The 15,420-nt window shown below is 53.5% G+C and overlaps 3 gene segments (V, D, J or C); all 3 read right to left on the bottom strand.

The window, feature by feature from the left end:
- The window catches only part of LOC102373719, a 58,450-nt gene that overhangs the window by 28,822 nt on the left and 14,208 nt on the right, over positions 1 to 15,420 (bottom strand).
- LOC112549932 lies at positions 7,685 to 8,160 on the bottom strand. The segment is given in 2 exon segments: positions 7,685 to 7,991; positions 8,115 to 8,160. Coding segments are annotated over 2 exon segments (345 nt in total).
- Positions 11,603 to 13,970, bottom strand: LOC102385664. The segment is given in 4 exon segments: positions 11,603 to 11,739; positions 12,915 to 13,000; positions 13,531 to 13,777; positions 13,883 to 13,970. Coding segments are annotated over 4 exon segments (516 nt in total).

Below are 15,420 nucleotides of genomic sequence, written 5' to 3'. Positions count from 1 at the left end.
TGCATGTGCAATGGCTGCTGAACATTGGCAGCCTGGGCTCTAGGGCAGTATGGTGCCCATGTGGGTACTTGGCACAAAGCAGTCAGGGAAGAGAAACCACTGTGGCACCTACTGCTCTGAGTGCATGCACACCCCATGCACCCCTGCACACCCTGCAGGTGGCAGCGGGAGCAAGAGCAGGCCTAGAAACTGTTCTGTATCTAGGTGTTTTCATGCAGGTCTCCCCGGGGGGTTGCAACTGGGAATGAAATTCTGTGCCCGCCCTGCATGACCACAGCTCTCTGCAGGATCTGCTCCACTGATCTGCCTCTGGGTGTGACCCTAGTGTCAGACCATGTATTTCTGACCAAACTGGGCTGGGGGCCAGTTTGATTCCTGCCTCACTGCACACTGTGTGGGGGAAGCAAGTCCCTGATGATGAGCAGATTGTGTTGGACTCCTCAGCTTGAGCTCCAACCCACAGTGTGTTCAAGGTGCTTCAGACTGAGAGGAAATAATGTATAACTATTGACTGACACCAAGTAAAGGGCAGAGTAGAAGCTAAGCAGAGAGAACAAGGTTTGTAGATTATTGAATCATTAAGGACAATCTTACAGCTGAGCTGTACTAGGGAGTATGGGGTTTGCACTCATTGAGTCCAGCTGTGGGCAATTCTTTCAGCTGGAAGGCTGCTTGAAGAGTTGGGTAGCTCCGCCCTCTGACAGTTGCCCCGCCTCCTGGCTGCCATCCTGGGACTGAAAGTCCTGCCCCTAAGAAACACAAATCATATAGTAAAAAAGAAAGAAATCAAACATCTACTATAACTTATTTTAAATTTATTAATAATAGATTTTTGTCCTGATTTTTGTGTGTTTGAGTAGTGTATCTACAAGCAATGGCATAATAGCTCAAAATACAGTCCTACTCTTGTATGTTGTGTGCGAGGAGGTTAAAGGGGTGTTTGTGGGGGCAGTGTGGTTGTGGAGTGGGTGTGATTATCGACCCATGGAAAATGCCCTCCCATGCCTGCCTCATATATTCCCTGGGGGGAAGTGGAGGGGAGGGGAGCAATGAAGCAGGGCCTTGTTGCTAGTGTGCGCCTGCCTGATTGGCCCCTGTGGACACAGGGGAGGAGCCACATGCAAGCGGGGATCAGTCTGCAAGAAAAGGTCTCACTGTATAAAGACCCATTGGATAAAGACACCCTTCTTCACTCTGTCCTGGGCGCTGCCCACTCCTCAGCCAGGCCATGCAGAGGGCCCATCCAGAAGGAAGGAGGCGGGTGGGGGGGACATAGGTCTTCTCTGAAGGTGTGAAGGGAGCCAAGGGAGTTATGTTCCCTTCTCCCCCATGAAAGGCGTGGAGGATGAGAATGGCAGAGACAATTCCCCCTGCACCGCAAACCTGACAGAGAGGGCATAGAGGGACGGTGGAGGAAAAGGAGGGAAGAGCTGCCTCGGCTCTACCCAGAGAGGGTGGTGACCGGTAACAGGCCATTCCCCTGCAGAGGGAGAAACCATGCACAGAGCTGCTGCATGTGACGTGCTCCCACACAGGCCCATCGCTGCAGCCGGAGCAGCTCCCTCCAGGCTCTGAGGGCCTGTGGCTGCCACTGACAAGTGCTCTTGTGCCATGTAGCACAGTAATAATCAGCCTCGTCCTCTGCAAGGCCCTAAGTGATGGTCAGGTTGCTGGCATTATTGGACGTGTGTTTGGAAGCAGAGAAGAGAGCAGAGATCCCAGAGCCCTGCTCTTTGCAGGGCCCTGAGAAGTAATTCAGGAAGTGCCGAGGGGGATTCTCAGGTTTCTGCTGGTCCCAGCGGACAGAGGAGCCATTGATGCTGTTCCCACTGCTGACAATGCAGGAGAGATTCACAATGTTTCCTGGGGACACTACCGATAGGGGTGGCTGAGTGAGAAGAGCCTGTGAGCTGTCATGTGGAAAACAACGTGGCAGATACCTGTCACATCCACCCAGTGCTCTCCTCCTGCTGGCCCTGTGCTTGGCCACTGGCCCCTGGGAGATAAAGAGGAACAGACCCATTGAAAATGGCCTCCTGCTCCTGCCTGTCATGTAGGAGGTGTCTCACTTTATAAGGGCCCTTTGTTCAGTGCCAGTTTGCCAGGAACCAGCATCACCCAGTCAGGTCCTGCAGTCACTGCAGGTGGAGGTTGTACCGGCAGAGGTCTCTTTGATGAGGAAGTGAGGCAGCTGAATACTCCTGTTTCACTGCAGATGGTTACCTTCCAGTCACCGTCTCCTGTGCCATGGATGCACTGTAAATCCACTCTGTGAACAGGAGGGATGATGCCTCATGTACCTGAGCTGCCGGGTGTTCACTGACACCTGCACAGACACCAGCTCAAGTGATCCTTGAATGTTCTCCACATCCATCTGGCTCCTCTGTGAGCCCCACAGTCGCCCCCACCTCTCCAGGCTTCCCTTTGCGGCCAGCTTCCAGCCAGTGCTGATGACCTGCTTCCGCTCAGTGCTGCTCTGAGTCCCTGAGCCAGTGGGAAGGCCCTCGGGTGTCAGTCACTGCGCTGAGTTGTATGCAGTGAGGCACTGCGGGGCTGTGTAGCCTTCAGGGACAGGTGGACTAGGAAAGTGTGTAGCGGTGGCTGTGAACGCGAGGTCTGTCTTTGCTCTCCATGCTCAGAACATGCAGAGCAACGTGGTGAGGAGAGAAACCTTCTATCAGCAGCGCCCAGTATGCACCAGGGGAAGGCATGAAAGAGAGGGCAAGAGAGAGGGCACCAGTGCTCCAGGCACAGGACTGGGGGCTGTGAGCGCTGCCATTTATGGTCCGATCCCCTCCTGGCTTCTCCTGCAAGCAGTTGGAGGAGTGCCTTTCCTTTCCTGCCTCCCAGGAGTAACTGGAGCACTAATCAACTCAGGCCTGTGCAGTGCTGTGAGGTGACAGGCTCCTGGGTAATGGGTAAGTGGCACGTGCAGGCAGGAAAGCTGCAGGTATGAAGTGATCTGGGCACGGGGGGTTGTGGGTGACATCGCACCTGACTCCCTGCAGCTGACACGTGGCCCATCCTTCTCTGTGCCCAGAGGGGCTCAAGGCATGCCAAGGTAAAATGGCATCCTGGAATGGTCAACTGACTTTATGGCTGCTTGTCATCTCCCTGCTTCCAATTAATCCTTTCAAGTTCCACTATTTAAACTGCCCTTTCTGCTGCAATTTTGCTTTCTCTTAGCCATTCCTAGTAATGTCTCTCTTTTATGTCATAGCTCTGCAGACCTTTTAGTAGCTCTAGCTAAAAACCTTAACTCAGGGGTGGTAGTATTAATTTAGCTGCAGAAATGACAATTTTTCCAGAGAAACAGACACTGCAGGCAGCTGTGTCAGTATGTACGTGGAAAGGGAACCAGTAAGAAGAAGGGAAAATATTGGGGTAAACTCCCTGCTGAAGAAACCTCCCTGGGGAAACAGTGGGGAATGATGTGAGAATAAACCCCTAGTCTTCTTGGTTTGAAGGGCCAAGATCAATCATTCCCAGGGAGCACCTGAGCAGTAGGTGAGCTCCAGGAGAAGCGGGTCCTAGGCCATGGATGGAATCTAGACCAGTTGGGCCTCCTTAGGCAAACAGGTCTTGGCTGGGATCCTCTGACTCTCTCTTAACCCCGCAGAGCTGAGATTGGCCCCTTTATGCAAATCTGTCCCTTGTCACTGGCTTTTGCTCTCACCTCAGCCCCCATCACAGACACTCCTTTGCACATATAAAAGAATGTGCAAGGGAAAAGTCAAACCTATCTCACAGAGAAAATGCCTCCAGGGGCTCAGACTTTCAGTGCACAGAGCTGGTTCCCCAGGGCAGAGGCATATTGTATGGTTTCCATTTGGGGCTCCTGCGCTTGGGATGAAAACGGGACATCTGTTGGGGAAGCAAAGCTCCCAGCCTGCAGACTGCTCTACCCAGCAGCTTGTGCTATGATAGCCCAGACCCTCAGCTGTGGTCTGTATTGTGGAAGGGCTGCCCCCGCGGGAATGAGTTGGTGTTACAATGAGAATTTGAACCTGATTCTCCAATCTGCTCAGGCATGTGGAAATGCAGCCCCATACAGACAGGGGCTGGGGTATGTTCAGACCTGGCCCCTTCTGACTGTCCCAAACAGCCGCTACAGTCAGCAGGGTGCAGCTGCTGCCAGCATGGCTGGCATTGCAGCGTGCTGTTCTCCTTTGCATTAGCTGGGGTCTCCAGCAACTATTTCCAGCACTGCTGGAGGCAACATGTGCTCTTACACTTGCCTTAATGAGGATTAACACAGCCTGAGATTGGTAAACTATCTCTACATACAAACTCTCCTTGTAGTACCAGCACCAACCCCCCGCATGCCCCTTCCTCTAAGTGCGGAAACCACTCTGTATGTCTGGGAGCTGCTCTTGCTCTTTTATTCTGCACAAGAACAAAAATATAACACAACCTCTTTACAATTTCCTGTTGCAAGAGATCGAGCATCTCCTGCTCTTTCTCACCTTGCCCAGGCCTTGGCCCTTGTTTGCCTGGGCCCAGACATGCTTGTTCTCAGGGGTGAGGGCAGGGGAGCTTTGCTGGGTTAGGAGGCAGATGCTGCCCCATCCTGCAGGCCATGGAGGAGAGCCTTAGGGGAAGAGCGAGCTGTGGCTGCTGCCTTCCAGCGGCAGAGCCCAGGTGTCCTCCAGAGCAGAGGGCCGTGCCACTGGGGAAGCTGGAAGTGCTGAGGGAAAGGAGGGAGATCTAAAGGTGAAGCTGAGAGGAGGATGGTGCTTGTCCTGTGTGGAAGGCTGGCTGAGAGATGAGTGTCGGGCCATGGCTGGTACCCTGGGGGTGGGATGTCCTCATTTGGTGGCTTCCTGTGGTGCGGTGACAGGTTAGGGAGAAGTTGCATGTAACATTCAGACCACATTAAATCAGTGGAAAGCTGGTGAAAGGTAGGACTTGCTGTGAGCAGTCTCATGTTAAGGATTAATATTGGTTGCTGCCTGGATGCCTTCGCTTAACACTTACGGGCTGTGATCAGGGGCATAGGTAGGAGCCAGTACTCCTCCTGGGCTCTCTCCTTGCTCTTTGGGAGACAGACAGGGGCTGGGAGCAGTGCATCCTGGGATGCTGGAGAAGTGCAAATTGCTTGTTTTTTCTCCTTGGAGCAGAAATTACCCTATCATGAGCCAGGGAATACAGACCAGAGTTAACTGTCGCCTGAAGTGTTTTAACTTTGAGCTTCTCCAGGGGCACTTAGTGGGACTGGATGAGCTTTAACATGCAGATGCTCGTGTTTTAAGTTCCATTAATGTTTTTTAAGTGTAACTTCACCCTCAGAGTGGTGACACTGAGGCAAGTGGGGTCTGTGAGTCCAGTTTCTTCTAGTAAGAGGAACGAAGGGAGATCCCAGGGCTCTAAAGCATCCTGCCCTGTACAGTGCTCTGGGTATGCAGGTGAGATTGTTTCTGTGGGGAGGATACAGGCCACGGTACCAGTTTGCCGAGAAGGATGCCTGGGAAGTGACATGGGAAACCTTTTCTCCCACAGCTGAGCTGATAACAGAGCTTTACAGAGGAAGGGATGAGAAAAGCTCCCTATGTAACCTGGTGCTTCATACATTTGCACAAAGAGTGATTGCCTTTTTTATCCCAGGCGGTCCTGGCAGTACTGATCCTGACTCTGCCCCAGGGTTGGAGGGTGCAGGGGGAGGGAGTGGAGGGGTGGGGTCCACAATGCGTGTGTAGTGCCCTGCCTGGAAGCTGCCCCTCACACAGCCTCGGGGATCACTAATATCAAAGGTTTGCCCCGAGGACAATAAATTTGTGAAATACCATGATCATGATGATGGCAGGGGAAATACACTGACAGAGGTAATACACTTAAAATGGCATTGTGTAGTGGAGGATTTCACCCTTATCTGCTTGCGGACAGGACTCCCTACAAAAGCCTCATAGTTAGTGTCCTGCTGGCCAGCTGCTAGTGGGAGGATATCAGCTACATGGTGACTTTATGGAAATGGGAGACTCCTCCCTATCTTGCTCCTTTGGCCGTACGGCTGAGGGTGAGCAAAACTTGGTGGCATCCGAACCCCGCACTCATGGGTTTGGGCCTGCACGTAGGATACCTGCCAAAGGATTTGGAAGCATATGAAGGCCCAGGTGGGGGTGAAGGATGTTTGCCAGTAGTAGGCCCACATTTGGTTCTTGAATGACTCATAGATTTGGAATTTATTTGACTGATTTGACTTGGAACTTGAATATTTTTCCTTAAAAATAAATAAAATTGTGTCTCACTTCCCCATTGCCCTGTGTCACTGTGATGAGTGCTGTTGTCACTATCCCCTACCTGGCAGTGATAATCAGCCTTGCCCTGGGCTTGGACTCCTGTGATGGTTAACATAGCCATGTCTCCAGGGCTGGACCCAGAGAACTGATTAAGGACATTGGAGCATCTCTCTTTATCCTTGTACGTCGCAAACTTGGGGGCGCTGCCAGGTTTCTGCTGGTACCAGTACACATAGTATTTGTCACAAATTTTTCCTCTGCACGTGAGTTGAGCAATTTGTCCTGGAGACACTGACTATCTATCAGTTGTTATTATCTGTTGTTATTTACTATTAACTTTTTAATACTGCATTATCTGCCTATCGCATTTATCTTTCTGTTAACTGTTGTGTGTGTGTAAGCTATAATAAATTTGCCATTGCTTCACTCTCGAACTCTGCCTCCTCAATCCCGAACCAAACAGCCCAGTGGCTGATACCCTCACAGTGTCCAGCTGGCCTGTGACACCCACATCTGGCAGTTATGAAATGCCTCATCCTAGGCTTCAACTCCAGCAATGGGCAGCATAGCTGTGTTACTGGAGTTGAAACCCAAGAATAGGTCAGGGATGCTGGAGGGTCTGCATATAGCATCAGGTATAATGAGCATGAGGGCCCTGTAAGGCTCCTACTGGTACACTGACTCTGCACTCTTTTGATATCTGTGCTGTTCTCGGAGGTCAGCTTAGCTTTGTCCCAGAGACATAGGCATTGATGGTGGCTGAGTCACCATGTTCTGGGGAAGGGACCCTGGGACAGGAGGGGAAAACATTGGAAATAATCAAATGTGAGTAAATGTACAGAGAGAGAATACACATTGCAGGCAGAGCAGGCTGGAGAAAGGCAAACCTCTGTCAAGGAAGTTACTTAGAAAAGGCCCTTCCTCACCATGCCAGCGTGGTGACCAGAAAGGGGAGGAGAGGGGCTCAGGCCATGGTGGGATCCAGATCAACTTGACTTCCTGAACCAAATGGTCTTTGAGTCCTTCTTAAACCCCCCGCAGGCATTTCCTCCAAGACTAAAAGTTTGTTCACATGCTGAGAGGACAGGGCTGAGGCTGTGTAATGGTGCGTGACACTGAGAAGGTGGTAAGGGGTCAGCTAGGAGAGGGGCAACTCCGCAGCTCTACAATGTCCTGACTCTGGACACTTGAGGAGGGATGTCACTGAGGCTGCGGCTGGAGCTGCTGCCATCCTTCCTCCCTCTGTCCCTGGAGGCTGCAACTCCTGCCAGTCTGTGCAGGGTCTGTGTCTAACAGGAGGGAGGCAAGGGCTGGGATGGGGGGATACGGGTTCTCACAAGGTGAGATAAGAGCCAGGAAGTTGTTGGTCCCTTCTCTCCACGAAAGGTCAGAGAATGAGGAGGGAGAAGGGCAGAGAGCAGAGGGGCTCCATGGGGGAAAACAAGGGAAGAGCTCTCTACATCCCACTCAGACAGGGTGATTGGAGGACACTGGCGATGGTCAGGTAGCCGGGGTTACTGGACGTGTCTTTGGAGCCAGAGAAGCGAGCGGGGACCCCGGAGCCCCGGTGCTTGCTGGAATCAATGTAGTATCTCAGCAGGTACCGAGTGGGGGTCCCAGGTTTCTGCTGGTGCCAGTACACACTGTAGCCACTGATGCTGGTCCCACTGCTCATGGTGCAGGAGAGTTTCACAGTGTTTCCTGGGGACACTGACTCTGCGGGTGGCTGAGTGAGCGCAGGCTGTGAGCTGGCACCTGGAAAACAACATACAGATATCTGTCATATCTGCCCAGTGCTCCCCTCCTGCTGGTCCTGTGCTTGGGACACCAGCTTCAGCAGCCACTTCTCTGTGTAATTATCCCTCTCCCCACTCTCACCTGCGCACCACATCCCGAGCAGGACAAGGAGAGGAGCCCACAGCATGGTGAGGAGATCACTGGCCCTTGCAGGAGAGAAGGAACAAACCAACTGAAAATGGCCTCCCATGCCTGTGTCTTATATAGGCAGTGGGGGGGAATGGAGGGAAGGGAGCAGTGAAGTGGGGCCTTGTTGCTAATATGCTCCTGTCTGATTGGCCTCTGTGGGTACAAGGGAAGAGCCACGAGCGAGCAGGGATCGGTCCACAAGAAAGGATCTCACTTCATAAAGACCCACTGCATAAGTAGAGGATGCCCTCGGTCACTCTGTCCTGGGCGCTGCCCACTCCTCAGCCAGGCCATGCAGAGGGCCCATCCAGAAGGAGGGAGGTGGGTGGGGGGGACACAGGTCTTCTCTGAAGGTGAGAAGGGAGGCAGGGAAGTTATGCTCCATTGTCCCTATGGATGGCATGGAGGATGAGGATGGCAGGGACAACCCCCACCACCCACATACTCATCTCAAAGTCAAGCTCATCCCACAGAATTAGTGCCTTAAAGGACTGAGACACTCAGGGCATGGAGTTTGTTCCCATGGGCAGAGGCTGGTCGTATGGTTTTCACTTGGGGCTTCAATGCAAGGTGCTGTCCTGGCAGCCTCTGGCCCCTAGCCTCTGACTGGACACAGGGGAGGAGCCACCTGCAAGTAGGGATCAGTCTGCAAGAAAAGGTCTCGCTGTACAAGGACCCCTGTTCGGTGACACTTGACAGGGACCAGCAGTGCCCATTCAGGTCCTACAGTTACTGCAGCTTGGATTGACTGTGGCAGTCTGATCTCGCAGGGCCTCACTTCCAGCACATGCTGCCTTTGCTCTTGGCAGGTGGAAACTCAACCGGCCTTTCCTGCTGCAAGGGACATGGGGATTTCTGTAGCCAGTCCCTCTCCTGGGTCCTCTGTTCCTGGGGATGTGAAAGCAGCTGCAGACAGGGAGCAGGGGCATGTCACTGGAGGCTACAACTGGAACTGACACCCTTGTCCTTGGCTTTGTCCTGGGCCTGTCTCTTCTACTCTTAGCGAGTTGCCTCAGCATCCCACCTCCAGGCTGCTGACATGGTGACACCTGACACCTAACAGAGAACCTCAGAATGAAGACTGCGTCCTGGCCAGATGTACTTTTCCTCTGATGACAGTCCTAGGATTTAGTGGATCTATAGAATTGCTTGACTGTTCTTATTGCTTTTTTCTGTTATCATCGTGTATCAATAAATTGCCTATTACCAAATGGAGAGGTCATGAAAGGCAGGTAGTAAGTGTCCCAGCAGCTAGATGTGTCCTGGTCTGGTTTTACTGCTCTTCCCTGGAGGGAAGCCGGGGTGGGCGGGGGAGCAGGGAACTGCTAACCACTATGACCTCTGGGGCTTTCATGGCACAACAGGGCCATGCACAGCATTGCTGAGGCCTGGTGCCATTGGCACAAGCAGCAGGGCTGGGCCAGGTCACCTTGAGGAGGAAACTTGGGGATCGGGTGCCAGGCTGGCTGCCTCTCCCTTCTCACATGCTGCCAGGTTTTGGGGAGGTGGGGCTCCTCACTCATCCTATCCCTGTCACACAGCTTGGTCCTATATGCCTGCTCTGGAGATGGAGGGGGAGGGAGGGCAGCGTGTCTGACTGCAGCACTGGGAACCATGGCAGACAAGGAACAGGAGCCATGTCAGGAGTGTTGCTCCTCTAACTCAGCCAGTCCCAGCCCCTCACCAAGACAGCACAGACGGCAGGACTGGACTTGGGCCTGGGATCTGCCAGCTGACATGCAGCTGCCTCCAGGACAGGTGTGGGACAGGGCTGTCCTGGGGGGGCTGTGTTATGACCAGGAGCCCCTCTGTGGGGTGAATGCTCACACCATCATGCCGAGAGTGCTGGCCCTGTCTACGTGCCTTGTGCTAATCCTGAGCTTTCCCCCTGGGGTTTGTCACCAGTTGGTGCTTCAGGTATGGAACAAGCCAGGTGTGGGGGTTGCAGGGATGTTATAGCTGAATCCCTGCAGCCCACACATGGCACAATGCCCTCTCTGCTCTGTGCAGGGGTCAGGACAGCCCCAGCTGCACAACACAGGAAAGGGCTCTGCCTGTAGGAGCTAACATCAGCACCAATCTGGCTGGTCTGTCCGAGACACTGAACAGTGCCCACCTTCCCTTTCCCCTACACTGCAGCCTGACACAGCCCTGTACAGCCTGCAGTGTGGCCCTGTAGCATAGTTAAAATTATCTTATCAAAGGAATGCAAGGCTTGTACTGCTATTGGTCAGTCTAAGAACAGTTCAAGTAAAAAGAATCCAAGTGGTTGTACATTATCAGTACCACTCAGAAGCCATAAATTAGGTACAATATCTAGAAACCATTCAGAAGGAAGATACAGCTCTGTAAAAAGGATTAGTTAGCTGTTGCCTAGATCAGTGAGCCCGTAGACCTCGAGGAACCCAAGAACTGAATTCCAGGGTCCTTCCCAGTACCCCTTGGACAGCGCTGATCAGGGACGCCTGACTTCGTTGAACTTTGTAGAAAGAGAAACATGCTGTACAGCAAGCATCAGAGAGGACTGCCAATAAGTTGCCGACGAAAGTTGTTTTAGTCTGTCATTGTTTGTCTTGTTACTATGTGTAGTTGTATTTTTGTTAAGTCAATAAACCTTTCTTACCTTTCTACCCCTGACCATACTTTCAATCCCGAACCCTCTGCAGGCGGCTGGGGCACTCACAGTCCTGTCCCCGCGGTTGTGAGGCTGCTGTGCTGGCTCCTGCACAGATGCCTGCGAGGCCCAAAGGCCATGGGCATGGAGGGCAGGGAAAAAGGAAGCATGTCTCCTGGCTTTTGTGAGCCTGACCTCCAGGAGACTTCGCCAGCACTGGAGGTCTCACTTCTGGTCCATGTGGAGGCCGGGTCCACTGAGAGGCAGGGAGTGGACTCATGGGTGAAGTGATTATAGGCAGAGAGTTGGTCTTCCTGTGGAAACAGAAGAGCTCTGGAGAGCAGTGTTCAGCCACGTCTGGCTCTCAGGTGAGGAGCATCTGCGTGCACAGGGGTCCACAGAAGAGGGGTGAGCACCACAAGCTTAGACATGGCCAAGTGGGAGTGTGAGTGTATCAGGTTTGCTCCTATAGTAGGAATAGGGAGGTGGTCCCGTGTCTCCCAGGGTCACTCACGTGAGAGCTCTCAGGGCCATGAAGGGAGGTTGTTCCCAGGGGTGACTGTGGAGAAGTCCTGCATCCTGCCTGGCCTCGCAGCAGCTATAGGATGGGCCTGAACAGCTATTTCACTCTCTCCATGGAGAGCACCCCTCACTCGCATGAGAAGAAATGGTCTGACACCTCTGCAGGGGCAGGAAGAAGTTTGTGTCTCACTTCCCCATTGCCCTGTGTCACTGTAAAGCTCAGACAGTAATAATGAGTCTCGTCCTGGGCTTGGACTCCAGTGATGGTCAGCGTTGCTGTCCTACCAGAGCTGGCCCCAGAGAATCAGTCAGGGACATCAGAGGCTCTCTCTTGATCCTTGTATATAAGAAGTCGGGGGACGCTGCCAGGTTTCTGCTGGTACCAGTGTTCATACTTCTTGTTAAGCTTCTCTCCATTGCACGTGATGTGAGCAGTTTGTCCTGGAGACACAGACAGTGCAGGGGATGTACTCGGCAAGGGAATCTGAAAGGAGGAGGGAAAACACTGGGAGCAACTCCTAGCTGGAGAAAGCTCCGTGGGGAAGGGAGGTGAAATTACCCCCAAATCCCTTTGGCTTGAAAGGCTTAGATCAGGCCTTTCTGAGGAGCACCTGAGCAGTACGTAAGCCTGTACGAGGGGAGGCATTCGGAGCTTGGTTTTTGGGTAGACGCAGTGAGGCAGGTGGCTCAGCACAGGAGCATCCCCTAATTTCCCGCCACACTGCTCTGAGTGCATGCACACCCCATGCATCCCTGCGTACCCTGCAGATGGGGGTGGGAGCAAGACTAGGCCTAGAAACCATTCTGTATCTAGTTGTTTTCATACAGGTCTCCCAGGAGTACTGCAACTGGGGGTTAAGTTCTGTGCTCCTCCTGCAGGACTGCAGCTCTCTGCTGGATCTGCTCCTCTGATCTGCCCTGGTGTCAGCCCATGTATTTGAAATGTAGCTGGGCTGGGGGCCAGTTCACTTCCTGCTTCCTGCACACTGTGTTGGGAAACAAGTTATTGATGATGACCATTGAGCAGATTGCATCGGACTCCTTGTTTTGAGCTCCAACACACAAAGCCTTTAAGTTGCTCAGGCTGAGGGGAAATAATGTATCACAATTAAATACATTGATGACACTGAGTAAAGAGCAGAGGAGAAGCTAAGCAGACAAAACAAGGCTTGTAGGTTACTGGGTCATTAAGGACAATGCCACAGCTGAGCTGCACTATGGAGTAGGGGGCTTGCAATCATCTATCCCTGTAATGTAGACACTGCTAAGACTGGAAGGGAAAAGATGGGAGGACTCTGAACTCTGGGCTAAGGATATTTCTGCTTTCTCTGGAGACCATATGAGAAGCATGAGCAAGTGAAATGCACTGCTGGTTTCTTGGTGAAACCCTAGTAGGACGGGAGGTGCTCAGTTTTTGGAAGAGAAATATTGAGATCTCTGCATGATGTAGTTTCACTGACTTCAGGAGAGCTCTGCCAGTATCTGCTGAGCCTGGACCTGGCCCTCAGTTTAGTGAAGTAGGTGAAGGCCTGGCTCTCAGACCAGAGTAAATATAAATAGTAAGTGTGGCCTTTGGCAGCAGGAGGGTTGCATTTCCCTTCCCCGTTGCACTGTACCACTGTGGAAAGTGCTGCTGTCCCACACTTGGCAGTAATGAACAGCTTCATCCTGGGCTTGGACTCCAGTGATGGGCAGCGTAGCCGTGTTACCAGAGTTGAAACCCAAAGATGCCAGAGGGTCTGCCTATAGCATCCAATATAATGTGGAAAAGAAATAGAAAAGCCCCATTTTTCACCATGGGGGTGGGGGGTAGGTGAGATGGGAGCCAGGATGGGTCGTATTTTCCATCTGTTCATGAAAGGGCAGAGGATGAGCTAGGGGGAAGAGCAGGGAGCAGAGGGACTCAGTGGGGGCGGGGAGGGGCGGCGGGTGGAAGGGGAGAGCTGGCTACCTCTTCCCGGAGAGAGCAGTTGGTAGGCCACCAGTTTTCCCCGACAGAGGGAGACGTTACATTTCACCACGTTTGCACAAGTGATTGCTGCCTTTGGTACGGCTCCTTGCTGGCTCCCACAGAGCCCCGGCTGTGGGAGGGCAGAGGAGGTTTTTGTCTCACTTCCCCTGTGGCTGTGTCACTGTGACAAGCATCACTGTGCCACACAGCACAGTAATAGTCAGCCTCGTCCTCTGTGAGGACCCCGGCGCTCTGTGGTGTCAGGTGGGACGTAAAGTTATCCAGTGTTACTGGACGTGTCTTTGGAGCCAGAGAAGCGAGCGGGGACCCCGGAGCCCTGGTGCTTGTCAGAATTGGACTTGTATCTCAGCAGGTACCGAGGGGGGGTCCCAGGTTTCTGCTGGTACCAGTACACATTGTAGTCACTGATGCTGGTCCCACTGCTCACGGTGCAGGAGAGTTTCACAGTGTTTCCTAAGGACACTGACTCTGCGGGCGGCTGAGTGAGCACAGACTGTGATCTGGCACCTGGAAAACAACATGCAGACCACTGTCACATCCGCCCAGGGCTCCCCTTCTCTGTGCAGCAGAGCAGCCACTTCTCTGTGTAATTATCCCAATCCCCGCTCTCACCTGTGCACCACGTCCCCAGCAGGACAAGGAGGGGAGCCCACTGCATGGCGAGGAGATCACCAGCACTTGCAGGAGAGAGAAGGGACAAACCCACTGAAAATGCCCTGCCATGCCTGCCTCTTATATAGGCAGTGGGGGGAAGTGGAGGGGAGGGGAGCAGTGAAGTGGGGCCTTGTTGCTAATGTGCTCCTGTCTGATTGGTCCCTGTGGGCACAGGGGAGGAGCCACATGCAATGGAGGATCAGTCTGCAAGAAAAGGTCTCACTCTACAAAGCCTCATGTTCGGTCCCACTCAATGGGGACCAGCAGCGCCCAGTCGGGTCCTACAGGCACTGCAGCTTGGATTGACTCTTGCAGTCTGAGCTCGCAGGGCCCCACTTCCAGCACATGCTGCCTTTGCTCCTGGCAGGTGGAAACTCGACTGGCCTTTCCTGCTCCAAGGGACATGGGGATTTCTGCAGCCAGCCCCTCTCCTGGGCCCTCTGCTCCTGGGGATGTGAAAGGGAGCTGCAGCCAGGGAGCAGGGGCAGTGTCACCAGAGGCTGCAACTGGAGCTGTCACCCTTCTCTCTCCTCTGTCCTGGGGGGTTATGTTCCCCTCCTCCCCATGAAAGGAGTGGAGGATGAGGAGGGCAAAGAACCCCCCACCCCCAAATCTTTCAGGTTCCAGGAAAAGGAGGGAAGAGCTGCCTCGGCTCTACCCAGAGAGCGTGGTGGCAGGTAACAGGCCATTCCCCTGCAGAGGGAGAAGTCACACGCACAGAGTTGCTGCATGTGACGTGCTCCCGCGCAGCTCCCTCCAGGCTCTGAGGGCAGAGGAGGGTTTGGATTTCCTTCCCTGTGGCTGCCACTGACAAGTGCTCTTGTGCCATGTAGCACAGCAATAATCAGCCTCGTCCTCTGCAAGGCTCTCAGTGATGGTCAGGTAGCTGGCATTATTGGATGTGTCTTTGGAAGCAGAGATGGGAGTGGAGATGGCAGAGCCCTGGTCTTTGCTGGACTCTGAGAAGTAATTTAGGTGCCATTGTTGCACCGTCAATTTGCTCCACGTACAGGAGGGATGATGCCGTATGGACCAGAGTTGCTTGTGTTCACTGACACCTGCGCAGACACCAGCTCAAGTGATCCTTGAATGTTCTCCACATCCAGCTGGCCCTTTGTGAGCCCCATAGTCACCCCCACCTCCCCGGGCTTCCCTTTTTGGCCAGCTTCTAGCCAGTGCAGATGATCTACTTCCACTCAGAGCTGGGTTGAGTACCCGAGCAGGTGGGAAGGCCCGTGGGTGTCAGCCACTGCCCTGGGTTGTGCAGTGAGGCACCGTGGGGCTGCGTCGCCTTCAGGGACAGGTGGGCTAGGAAGGCTCCTCTCTCCTCCTCTGTCTGTGGCACAGCTGAGCCCAGTCCAGCTGCTCTGGAGATGGAGGGGGAGGGAGGGCAGCACGTCTGACTGCAGCACTGGGAACCACGGCAGGACAAGAAGCAAGAGCCATGACAGGAGTGTCGCTCCCCTAACTCTGCCCGGCCCACCCCCTCCCCCAGA

The sequence above is a fragment of the Alligator sinensis genome, unplaced genomic scaffold (assembly GCF_000455745.1).
Source record: "Alligator sinensis unplaced genomic scaffold, ASM45574v1 scaffold570_1, whole genome shotgun sequence".
NCBI lineage: Eukaryota > Metazoa > Chordata > Crocodylia > Alligatoridae > Alligator > Alligator sinensis.
Note: the sequence above shows the minus strand (reverse complement) of the source record. Positions and strands in the feature narration are given on the sequence as shown.